The sequence below is a fragment of the Myotis lucifugus genome, unplaced genomic scaffold (assembly GCF_000147115.1).
Source record: "Myotis lucifugus unplaced genomic scaffold, Myoluc2.0 scaffold_5, whole genome shotgun sequence".
Taxonomy (NCBI): domain Eukaryota; kingdom Metazoa; phylum Chordata; class Mammalia; order Chiroptera; family Vespertilionidae; genus Myotis; species Myotis lucifugus.
This window is the reverse complement of record NW_005871053.1, coordinates 10,427,285-10,440,386: the sequence shown is the minus strand read 5'-3', so window position 1 is coordinate 10,440,386 and position 13,102 is coordinate 10,427,285. Positions and strand designations below refer to the sequence as shown.

At 45.4% G+C, this 13,102-nt stretch overlaps 1 protein-coding gene across 5 annotated transcripts in view; it reads left to right on the top strand.

Annotated features, from left to right (window-relative positions):
- The window catches only part of LOC102432264 (cytochrome b reductase 1), a 33,575-nt gene extending 24,022 nt beyond the window's left edge, over nucleotides 1-9,553 (top strand). Inside the window, exons 5-7 of one of the 5 annotated variants that reach the window (XM_023744938.1) lie at nucleotides 5,577-5,770; nucleotides 5,989-6,116; nucleotides 9,315-9,553. In XM_023744938.1, the coding sequence (XP_023600706.1) occupies nucleotides 5,577-5,770; nucleotides 5,989-6,041 (247 nt within the window). In that variant the 3' untranslated portion in view covers nucleotides 6,042-6,116; nucleotides 9,315-9,553. Of the gene's footprint in view, nucleotides 1-4,178; nucleotides 4,259-5,576; nucleotides 5,771-5,988; nucleotides 6,117-9,314 lie in introns of those variants that run through there. The other 4 variants (XM_023744944.1, XM_023744941.1, XM_023744956.1 and 1 more) reach the window with 4 other exon arrangements.
- Nucleotides 9,554-13,102: the final 3,549 nt, after the last annotated feature.

Below are 13,102 nucleotides of genomic sequence, written 5' to 3'. Positions count from 1 at the left end.
AATTCATGCCTGTGTAGGGTCCCTAGGCCTGGCCAGTGATCAGGGCTGATCGGGGCCTTCCACTGCCAGCCGGGGTCTCCCTTCTTCGGCTGCCAGCTGCCGGCTGGGGCCTTCCTTCATTCCATGCAGCCCCCTGGTGGTCAGTGCACATCATAGTGAGCGATAGAACTCCCCGTCTCCTGGTTGAACTCCCGCAGGGACACTTTGCATATTAGCCTTTTATATATATAGACAAGGGGCCCGGTGCACAAAATTCATGCACTGGGGGTGGTGTCCCTCAGCCCAGCCTGCCCCCTCTCACATACTGGGAGCCCTCAAGGGATGTCCTAGTGATGGCCTAGGCCCACTCCCTGCTCCCCTTGGGGAGCGGGCCTAAGCCGAAGTCTGGCCTCCCTTTTTGGGAGGCGACCGGGCTGATCAGGGGAAGGCACCAGCCCCATCACCCACTGCTGCAGCCACTGCCAGTCACTGCAGCCAGCAAGGTTTTTTCATCAACACGGACTCCAGTCCCTTCACCATGAAAAAATGACAACTTTCTTTAGGCATTTTCAAGATGTGTCTTTCATATAATAATAATTTCTTTATTATTTTTTTTATCCTCACCTGAGGATATGTTTCCATCGATTTTTAGAGAATGTGGAAGAGAAAGGGATAGACAGAGAGAAACATCAAAGTGAGAGGAACACTTTGATTGGTTGCCTCCTGCATGAGCCCTGACCTGGGCCCCAGCCAGGGAGGAGCCTGCAACCTAGGTACATGCCCTTGGTCAGAATTGAACCCAGACCCAGCCATCCGCAGGCCAAGGCATTATCCACTGAGCCAAACTGGCTAGGGCAGGATATGACATTTCTTAGCCCTCCAGCAGCGGACCTTCGTTTTTTTCACCAGGAGTGTGGTGAAAAAACCTAGATCACCTTTTTGGATTCTTATTACCCAAGTTACTAAGAATATTACCAGTGGCATACAGGGAGCTTAGCCAATGAGCAGTCAGAAAAGGTGTTTCCTCTGTAGTTCACACCAATTGCCGGTTTGGCCCCCCCGGCCCAGACCTGATGCCTCTGGCCCAGGCGTCAGGCCTGGGCAGGGGGCCCCCATCTCCCCCCGATCACCAGCTTCTGGGAGGCTTCTGGGGCTTCTGGGGCTGGCCTTCGGCCCAGGATCAGATCCAATCACGGCAGCAGGCAAGCAGCTTCTGAGGTTGCACACGGGGCCTGGATGGCTGCTCTCAGGCACTGGTGGCTGCGCTGTCCCGCCCTGCCTGCAGTATGCAAATTAGCTACCAAATTCGTTGGTGGTTAATTTGCATATCGCGCTGATTAGCCAATGGGAGGCGTAGCAAAGGTACAGTCAATTACCATGTTTGTCTATTATTAGATAGGATGGTCAGGATCTGGTAATCATACCCAAACATCACCCCCACTTTCTATGCCTTGCAAAATTCAGAATCTCCTCTAAAATTCAGATCAGGCATCACCTGGGAAAACCCCTCGCTGGCTCCTGCTTCTTCCCTTTTGCCCCTGCTCCCACCACCCCTTGGTCTGTGTGGAGCGTTTCTCCTCAGAGCATTTAAAGAACCAGGTTCCTGCCACTAACCCTTCTTATCAGACTATATGTTCTGCTCACTGGCTCTCCCTCCCTGATTTCTGTAAGAATTAGGGAGCTGGGATTTGCACCCCCAGGCTTATGGTAGGACCAGATGGATGTGTGTCAAGATAAGCAGACCATAATAGCAAGAAAGGAACTAGCACGAGGCAGGGGAACTGTTGCGGGCTGCTGCTCCTCTGTGCTGGACAGTAGGAGTTTCGGGATTCGGCCCTAGGCCAGCCGTGGGCAAACTACGGCCCGCGGGCTGGATCCGGCCCGTTTGAAATGAATAAAACTAAAAAAAAAAAGACCGTACCCTTTTATGTAATGATGTTTACTTTGAATTTATATTAGTTCACACAAACACTCCATCCATGCTTTTGTTCCGGCCCTCCGGTCCAGTTTAAGAACCCACTGTGGCCCTCGAGTCAAAAAGTTGGCCCACCCCTGCCCTAGGCCAAATTAAATGTCCCTTTTTGACTCACTGGCATTTTTTCTTAGTCTCTTCCCTCCCTAGTTTCTTATACACTAACTCTATCACTTTTTCTCCTATCAAAAGCCACCTACATTAATGTGAATGGCAAGATAGGAATTGGGGAGGGTACCTTAATCCAAAGGAAGTTTCCTGGGACCAGTTGGAGAGATTAATATATGCTCTTGGTATTTGGGGAACACAGTGGACTTGTATCAGTGTCTGCCTGGACACAGTAAATAAATGGGGGAGAGACAGGCTAGCTCTCAGAGGAAGGGAGCACGGAGAGGTTGCGGCTGCACCGAGCCAGGCCTGCAGCTCCTGAGGCTGCTGGGAAAAAAGTGCACTTCCAGTCAACTGGGCAGTCACTCTGTCCTTAGCCAGCACCCAGAAAGCTGGCATTTTTCCTTTAAGAGGCTCTTCCACCTTCTTAGGTGGTCCTCTTAGACAAGACCTAGATGACTTCTCTCTGCGGACCTCCCCTGGCTGCACATCTTTTCTTACAGAGATGTGGACTTCCTCCCATTACAGTCAGTTGCATGAAGAACAGTCTTGGAACCCAGATAATAAATCTTTAACTATAGAATGTTAACCTTTAGGCAGCTCAGAAAAAAAGACCACAAACTGAAAAGAGCTCCCTTCCCCCCAAATCCCCACTCACCCCAGAGGCACAACCCATAGGACCTCACCCCCACCCCCATCCCTGTTTTAAGGAGGGGCACATTTGGGTGGAGAGGCTGCTGGAAGTGAGGTGTGTTGGATCCCACAATCTGGCAACCTCTGATCATGTTGGAGGTAGCCCAACATGCAAATTTATATTGCAAATCTGGATAAGAGTATGTTTGTGCTTTGTCAAAAAGACAAAGAACGTCTCTAGAATTGCCTAAAGCCTGTGTGTTTAGCTCTTGGAGTAGGGGAGTCAGCTACCATAACTTTCCTTCTGGCAGAGACTTGGGGTGTTTTGAAAGGAGAGTGAGGTTCGTCGAGTAAACAGAGGAAGTCTTAGGACAGAATTTGATTAGTGAGTGGGTGGAAGGCTTTCTGATTGATTTCAAGTGCATCTGGCAGCCTTTGATTGGTTCAATAGCCGCGAGAGCTTTCCAAGCTGAGTGGGGTCAGACGGGTTTTCTTTTGTCGACTGGAAGAATATCCGGTCTCCAGCCTCAGGTCAGAATCTTGCATAAGCAGCTCCTCCATTTGGTTAATGACAGGGTAGAAAGTTGGCCTGAAGTCAGTCCAAATAAATGTTTTATATGTAGTTACTAGAGGCCCGGTGCACAAAAATTTGTGCACTCGGGAGGGGGAGGTCCCTCAGCCCGGCCTGCGCCCATTTGCAGTCCAGGACCCCTTGGGGGATGTCCACTTGTCAACTTAGGCCCACTCCCTGGGGGATGAGGCCTAAGCTTGCAGTCAGACATCCTTCTGGCAGCCAGGGAGGCCTCGGGGGATGTCCAACTAAAGGCTTAGGCCCCCAAGGGAGCTGTGATGAGGAAGTTGGAGTGACAGAGGAGCCACGCTGTCCTACCCCGCTGCCCCAGGTTGGGTCGCACACGGGACGCCCGCCGCCCTGGGTCGCAGATAGCAGGCCCAGATGGCGGCAGAGCAGGCGGGATGGCGCTGTCCCACCCGACCTCCCCATCATCGTTGTTGGCGGTTAATTTGCATATCATGCTGATTAGCCAATGGGAGGCGTAGCAAAGGTACGGTTAATTACCATGTTTGTCTATTATTAGATAGGATACTTATTTATATGACTCTATCACATCGAGGCCAAACTGAGATTTGTCACCAATTTCCTTCTCGTAGAACAAAGGTGAAAAGGAGAAATATAAATATCAGATGGATGTTGCACTGGGTAATGTATGAGATTCCTCTGAAGTTAGGATTCTGAGATGATTTCCTCTATTCTGTGGTTCAGGGGCTGGAGGGACTCCGAGGTCAGACTGGGTGTCCCCAGAGGGGCCCCCTCCAGCTCAGGCCTGGCACACACACAGGCAGGCAGGTGTCCAGGGGTGTGAGCGCTCCTTCTTCCTCCACCCAGGCCCAGCTGGGGCAAAGGCAGAGAGAGTCTGAAGCATCCTTGCCCTTCCCCTCTCCACCCATTCCCTCCCTCTTCTCTCAGAGCTCATGCTCCCCTCACATCTCTAGCTAAGAGGTCTTTGGACAGATTTTAGAAGATTCTGGGCCCAGTGACCTCACCTGGAACACTCAAGCAGAGGAAGGTAAGTAAAAGAGGGCTGAGGCCAGGGCAGTAATGATAACTTTTAAGTGTGACCTTATTCACCCCAGAGGAAGCAAAAGTACAAATGTAACGCAAGCGTGTGCAAGAGTGTGGAGTGGTGATTATGATTCAGGCCTCACGGATAGAAGTCACCCCTCCCTTACCTAGCCTCCAACCCCATTCTCTCTCTCTTCTATTCCTACCCCCCAACCCCTGCCCCTGTCGTCCCTCTCTCTCTCCCCCCACCCCATACCCCCGGTCTCACACACACATATACACACATGTCCCTTCCTAAAAATGCAGTTCAAATCAGCATGCAAAACTGGAGATATCCTTCTTTGTTTCACTAAAGACCTTTTAAAAATATTCTATTTCCAGCTTTCTAAAGTGTATTAATCTATGAAGTTGTTCTCCTCACCCTTCCCCCACCCTGTTCATTTCCCAACGTTCTCGACCTTCCTAAGTACAAATACGTGATTGATTTCGAGAAGGAAACCCATGAGATCTGGAGGTTGTGAAACTCTTTGTTTCTCCTTCGAGGAGGGTGGTTGGGTTCCATTTTCCTCCGGAGCTTTGGTGGGTCCTTGCTCCCAGAGGCAATCCAGTCACACGGCCACACTCTCCCCCCCTTATTTCCAGAGCAATGGCTTGTGAGCGGGTGCAAGTGGGGACTGGGAATCACTCCTACAGTGACCATCTGTACGGCAAGTCATCTTTAACAATTTCTTGTCTTTGAAAACAATGTCCAATAGATAGAGAATAAACAAATACAATGTCACACTATAAAAGAATTATGTCATCAAAATTATGTTGTAGGTGAGTTTAACAAAATAGAAAGATGTTCATAAAATGTTATTAAGTAAAATGAACAGTGTATAATACATATTATGGTGTCCCAGAAAAGTGTATACACACTTTAACAGCTGATAGCTCAATTTTGAAAATAAGATGTATTTTAATAAGCACTGCTTTTATAATTATTCAGAGTGTGTGTATACATTTTTGGGAGACATCTTATATATACGTAATATACCAAATAGTTTAGTTAATAATGATTCTCTTTTGGGCAGAGTAGGATAATGGGCAGTATACATTTCCCTCTTTTTGTTTTATTTATATTTCCTATAATTAACATGTGTTACTTTTGTACTAAAAAAAAAAACCCATTACAAGTACTTAAATATATATTTTCAGAAATCTACCTGCCTAATAGATATTACCCAAATCTTTGTTTAGTCTAGTTTTTAAAAATCAAAGGCAATATTTTTAAAACCAAAATAAATGCTTTCTCAACACCAGGAAAAAGGAATCAAAGCATTTGCCAAGAGCCCAGCTGGGCAGACACCAGACTGGCCGGAGGAGCCACCTGTTTTTCGGCGCTGCTGATCCCCAGAGCCCCAGAGGCAGCAGCAGTCACAAGTCTTCCCGAGGGAACGCAGATTACGGGAAGCTGGGCAGTGAGAACGGGATAAAACAGGAGGGCCTAGATTCTCGTAAGAGCTCTATCGTGGTCCAGGCATGTAACCTCAGATAAGTCACCTGATCTCTCATCCTCTACAAAAACAGGCCATTTTTATTTACTCACCAATTATTTACCCAGGCTCTTCCGTGTACACGGGCACCGCCCTGGGCACATGCTAGGAGGTTGAGTCTATGTTATTTTATGAGACTTTCACCCAATTTAATTTACACCATCGTCTTCATCTTTCAGCACAGAACTATTCAGAATTCTCAAGGCTTACGAGTGGAATAAACCTCTGGTAATCAAGGTACTGAGGGCTCCAGAAACAAGAGTGTATTCGTGGGCTTTGTAAAGGTGACAAAAGAGACAAGACTGAGGTAAGGAATAAACTGAGTAAAGAGTTACAGATGGACCAAAATGATTCCACTTGACTCAGAACAGCTTGGAGGAAGGGGGCAAAAGGGAGAAATCCTGGGCCAAAGCAGTGAGGAAAATGAAGACCATGCTGGTAAATCCCCAAGCATCATGGGCTAAGTGCCTTATTCTTCTTGGTGTACAATTCACTATTCTTTTCAGGCAACAACACTCTGAACAGAACAATGCTTATGTGTTGGCTATTCTTGCAAGAGAGGGAGAGAGTAGGTTACATAAATTTGCCCTTGAAGATTTAACACTGTTCATAATGGTTAAGATAGTAGATTTTTTACAAACATGGAGAACATGAGTCAAAATCAATAGAGACTGTGTTTTGTTCCAGAAAAACTACAGACTAACCATGACCATACAGGACATAGTGTCAGGAAAAGTTATTTTCACACTTTTCAGAAGGTGTTTAGATGCATTGCTTGGCACAGCATTTTGTTTTGATTTTTTATATACCATAATTTTATTGTTTTTCCTCTTCCCACAACACCAAGGATATTCAAAGGGCTCCAGTAAAAAACAATTGCACATGCTCATGTAAGAACATGCACTCACATTCAAATGCAAACACACATAGACACGAATAAATGCCTTCGGAGAAAAAGACATAGGAAGTATTCAGTAAGGAAAACTGACCATTAATCAGAAATTTAACTTTGAGACCAAAAATACCTTTGGTCAAAAGTTGGTAAGCTTATTGTCTCTTTATAAGAATCCAAGGAGACCAATGCTGGGTTATTGTAGGGTTCCCCTGTGCTCAGTTATTGTAGCCAAATATAGGGCTGTAAGGCACAGGGTGTTGCATGCCAACCTGGAGGGTGGTTGACAGGAATACAGAACCTAGTTAGATGCTCTGAAGTCAGGACTGAGACGTTTCTGGCCATTATGACCATGTGAGTCATTAAATAAACACTAAGCAAAATCAACTCATATTTCATCACACACACAAAAATAATAAAGTTCCTTGATTCATAACCCATGTGGCTCATGAGTTCTCTTACTTTTCTATTAAGAAGTGAGGAAAGCTCAGCTGAGATCATATTAATGTTTACTTGTTGAAATCCAGAAATGTGCCACTTGAGGATTTTTGTAAACAGTACATGCTTGGACAAGGGCTCTGTATATATTCTAACACGATTGGAGTATTTTGTGCATATGAAGGCCTTCTAGAAAATTTGTGCCCTTGCCTCTCTCTCTTTCACACGCTTGCATCTCTGTTTTTCTGTGTGAAATGTGGTATCACCATAATGCTTTACAGATTCACATTAGACATTATGTAGTTAAATATGTAACGTGTATCTTAGGGTCCCAAGCCTTATCAGTTACTAACTGTAAGACCTTCAGCAAGTCTGTCTCTCTGACTTACAGCTTCTACGTCTGTAAAATGGAGCGAAGGATACCTGTGTATGGTGACTTTATTTTATTTTTTAATTAAATCTTTATTGTTGAAAGTATTACATGTTTCCCCCTCTTGCCTCCATTGACCCCTTCTAGCCTGTCCCCCACCCCCACCCCAGGCCTTCACCACTATATTGTCTAAGTTCCTGGGTTGTGCATATATGCATACAAGTTCTTTGGTTGATCACTTCCCACCCACCCACCCTCCCCCTCCTTCCCTCTGAGAGTCTGCAGTCTGTCCTATGCTTCCATGTCTCTGTTTTACGATGATTTTAAAGCAGGTCCTCAAATTCTTTGACACGCCTCCCATCAGAATACGGAGTCCAAGTCCTTAAGCGTGGGGCAGGCTTAGCGACTCACGTCTAAAGAATGGAACGTGGTGCAAATGATGCCTGACTTCTGACACTAGGTTTCCCCTGGCGCTCCCTCTTGGGATGCTTCCTCTTGGAACCCAACCACTTCACCATTCGGTGAACAAGCCAGGCTGCCCCATGGGAAGGTCCGGTGTGGCCATTCCAACAACAGTCCAGATAAGCTCCCAGCTGACGGCCAACATCAGCCACCAGACGTGTGAATGAGTGCGTTTTCAGACTAATAGAGCCCCCAATCTTTCAGCCACCTCAGCCGACCATGAGTAGAGAGAAACTGTCTTCTTCAAGTTCTTCCAAAATTGTAGATTCATGAGTCAATCGATGTTGTCAGTGTAATGTTTATGCCATGACGTTTTTGAGCGGTTTGTTATGTAGCAAGAGATAACTGGAACAGATTTTGGTACCATAATAAAAACTGTAGCAATGACTTCAGGTCTTGGTGGCAGGCAGAATTTGGGAGGGTATATAAGAGACTGTTCATGAAAACCTTGTGGTTCTTGAAGTTATTGGTTAAGGCTGACAGGAAAGTGAGAAAAATGTTATTGGGAGATGTCATAGATAGTAGTAGAAAGTTTAGCAACACCGTTATCGGTGGTAACATGGAAAATAGAAAATATACCAAATTAACTGAATGACCTATCTAAGGAGATCTTCAGGGAGAGTGTTGAAGGGGCTGCCTGGTTTTTCTCACTGACTGTAGTAAAATGCAGGAGATAAGAAAGAACTATTAAAGAGTATTATGCTAATAAGCCAGTCAGAGAAACACAAGTACCATATGATTTCACTCAGATGTGGAATCTAACAAACAAAATAAACTAACGAACAAAATAGAAACAGACTCATTGATACGGAGAACAGACTGACAGCTGTCAGAAGGGAGGGGTGAAGGGGTGCTAGGTGAAAAAGATGAAGTGATTAAGCAAAAAAAAACAAAACACCAAACAAACAAAAAAACACACCAAGCCCTAACCGGTTTGGCTCAGTGGATAGAGCATCGGCCTGCGGACTGAAGGGTCCCGGGTTTGATTCTGGTCAAGGGCATGTACCTTGGTTGTGGGTACATACCCAGTAGGGGGCGTGCAGGAGGCAGCTGATCGATGTTTCTCTCATCGATGTTTCTAACTCTCTATCCCTCTCCCTTCCTCTCTGTAAAAAATCAATAAAATATATTAAACACACACACACACACACACACACACACACACACACACACACACACACCAAAAAACTCATAGACACAGACAACAGTATGGTAATTACCAGAGGGAAAGAGGGGTTGGAGGAGGTAAAAGAGAGTAAAGGGGCAATAAATGGTGATGGAAGAGACTTGACTTGGAATGGGTTTGAAAATAACCGTTTCTCCTTCCTCACCCCCTCATATAGGAAATGAAATGGCTTCCAAGTAGGATCAAATCCAGAGTGCTGTCAGGAAAACAGTCCACAGGTGAAGCCAGGGATGTGACTACAAAACTGTTAAAACCTCAGAAAGTTGCTTCGTAGACCTTTACAAGCAGACAAAAGGCCTACAGCTTTGGAGAGTGTGAGGTGGAGAAGGGCTAAAGGAGACTTATGGGTGTGGCTTTTGCCTAACGGAGTTGGTTATAAATTGATTGATAAGAAGCCTACAATGTTGTTGTTTTTTATTTTTACTTTAATTTTTTTTTTTTACTTTTAATTGAAATCATTTTTAACTTTCAAATTACAGTTGACATATAATATTGTATTAGTTTCAGGTGTCCACCCCAGTGATCAGACATTCCATAACTTACTAAGTGAACATCCGGATAAACCTAGATATTTTTTATCTTCTTTAAAAGAAGTGGATGGGTGGTTGGTTGTCTCACTGATCTCCCTGCTGGTTAGATCAGGGAGTGGCTTGGAAGAGGAACAGGAACAAAATAGAATCCTGTGCTTGGAGTTTGGAAGTCAACTGAGTATTGACCTCAGAACTCAGATTCCCTGCCTCCCCAGCCAGCACACCATTCTCTCACACTGTGGCTTCTCAACACTACTTAGCTTTCTCCTATATGGGCTAAGCATTAAAACCAATGTCACATTAAATACCCATTAAATGGCCAGAAGTCCCCACTATCTGCCCTTAGAGGCCTTGTAATCCATGGTGAGAGGAGTCAGTCAGAGGCCTGGGGTGGAAACCCGCCTCCACCACATACTCTGGGAGCTTTGCAGATGTAAGTAAGGGTCTTGAGAGGAGACCATGGTGGATTCCATGGGCGGGCCCTAAATCCAATGACAAGTGCCCTTATAAGAGGAGAGGAAGACACAAGCAGGGAGCAGAAGGCCTTGTGAAGACGGAAACCAAGATTGGAGTTATGTAGCCACAAATCAAGACTGTCTGGAGTCACCAGAAGCTGGAAGAGGCAAGGGACAGATTCTCCCTCAGAGGCCCAGAGCAAGTGCAGCCCTGAGGACACTTTGATTTCAGGCTTCCAGACCTCGGACGGCGAGAGAAAGCATTTCCGCTGTATAAGCCACCAAGTGTGTGGCAATTTGTATGGCAGCCTAGGAAACCGAGGCAATGGATGAATCTCACACTCATAACATTGAATGAAAAATCCAAGTTACCAAAAAAAAACATTGAAATAAAGTTTTAAAAACACAAAATCTGATACTTTATATTGTTTGTGTGGATACATATTTATTGATAAAAGTATTAAGAAATAAATAGGTATGATCAACACCCAATTTAGGGGAGTGGGAAACCATGGAGCAATGGGAAGGAAGGGAACACAATCGGGGTACCCAGAGGGCTTCACCTGTATTGATAATATTGTGTTTCCTAGAGCTGAGTGATAGGGTCAGGCACGATCAACGTCATAATCTTCTACCATTTATATGATCTAACAATTTCACAATAATTGAATGTCAAATAACATTTAAAAGAAAAACGAAATGGACAGGAAGGAACGGTGACAGCATTTTGAAGTGGGGAGCTGCTTTCTTGGATCAGGCATGACCTTTCAAATGTCAGCCAAAACAACATGCATCTCCTGATCCCTAATGAGCAGAGGAAAATCACTTTGTTAATATTCAGTGTTCTGATGTTGATTATAAATAATTCCAATAGTAACCTTTTTCGTTGGAAAAACACCTGTTCATCGCCGACTCTGATTACTCCCCGTGGGTATTGCTCAGCTAAAAATTAATATATCATCCTTTCTAGAATGACAGACTGCGGGCCGGAATAAGAGAAAAACAGTAATTTATAAGATGGAGTAATTACTGGAAGATCCAGGTACTATTTACTGACTTTCTTCTTTGTTCTCAAGTCAAGGAAATTATTTGGTCCACCTTCCCAGAGTCCTTTATTGGCCTTAATCTTAGGTTGTCTATCAAAAACAGTGCCGTTGTGGATTAATAAACACCGCAAACCCATAATAAACCGCCGGGGCCCTTGGTCTTCCAAGGTAATAAGTGAGCTCAGCTGAAACATCACCGAGGTGTGACTGCCTGGGCTGTGGGGCGCGCGCCATTGGCGTGGCTGAGGCCGCCTCCCTGGCTGCGCTTTCTGTAATATCCACGAGGTGGCAGCAGCTCCCCGGCTACCAACCAGTGGCCTCCAAGAACAACAGGCCACCATTGACTTCTTGGTTATCAATGAAGGCGGTTGTGGTTTTCAAATGGATTTGGTTGTTTCTTTTAGTGCTGCGATTAGATAACATTGTGACTATTTTCAGTGAAAAATTATTCAGGTTTAATCACAACCAACACAAACACAACATGGCCTCAGTTCTCCCTGGAGTTTCACAACAACGATTAGCTGGTAGAAATGGGGCCCTAGCTCAAGATCCGGTCACTGGGCTTGCCTGTGGTGTTATCCTTCAAGTCGCCTGTCTTTTATGCTAACAAAACGCAAGTGTTTAGCAACCCTTTTTTGTTAAAGAGGACTCCATCTTTGCCCACTCTTTTCCCATCCCTCTTCTGTCTTCCAAGAATGGATCTGCCAAACATGTTCTAGGGGCACTTGGGGAACTGAAGCTGTGGTTCTCAACCTTCCTAACGCCGCGACCCTTTAATACAGTTCCTCATGTTGTGGTGACCCCCAATTTCATTGTTACAAATTGAACATAATTGAAGCATAGTGATTACTCACAAAACAATATGTAATTATATATGTGTTTTCCAATGGTCTTAGGCGACCCCTGTGAAAGGGTCGTTCGACGCCCAAAGGGGTAGCGACCCACAGGTTGAGAACCACTGACTTAGAGGAAAGACTGAGGACAAGGGGCCCTCAGGCTAGTCCTGTAGAGGCATTTCCGGGCGAGAATCCCTGATTTTTATCTGGCAGGTGGCCTTCCAGAATCTCCAGCTTCCTTGGAAGCTAGTTATCACTATAGGACTATAGGACTAAGTTCTGGCCAATGGGATATGAGCAAAAATAACGTGGGCAACTTCTAGGTTATGCCTTTAAGCGGAGGGGTTTGTCTTCCCTTCTTTCCCTTTCTGCCAGCAGGAATACTGGTGTGGGAACGAACCTTCTTGGTCATGAAGATGAGATCAATACGTAAAAGATGACAGAACAGCAAGAGGTGAAAAAGCTGAGCCCTTGATGATTTGCAAAGGAAAGCCACCATACTTTCACATGAGCGAGAAATCATCTTCCAACTTGTTAAAGCCATTGAATACCAGTTCTTACTTGTTTGAGTGGATTTCCTCCCAATATCAATATCTGTGTCAGCCTTTCAGACCCTGGGCCCTCCCAGCACCCCCTACCCCACTATAATCAACCAGGCCAGGTTTAGAATACTACAAGGTACAATTTGTCCTGTACTTTCTTGTTCTGCGCTCTCTCTCTCTCCTGTGGTTCTGAGGTATGTCCTCTGTGAAAAGCATTACACAATGTTCTTTCCCCCATTCCGTTCTCTGCTCTTAGCTTTCAGTCCATCAATCTTCCTCGCTCTCTCTAAGGCTCCATTATGAAGCTCACCACCTTTGTGCTGTTGGCATCTATTAAGGCTGCAATTCCGTGGTTCTGCTGCTCATTCCTGACTGACTTGCTGCACTGTAGAATGGGGCAATTTACTGCCTTCAGAAAACTCTGTCTCCACGGACACAGGGAAAGGACAGGCTCTCTCACAGGAAACCCAGGAAGATGACTTTCCCCAGGAAAACAAACAAAGCCTCATTGTCCTATCTCACGACACAGCCACTCT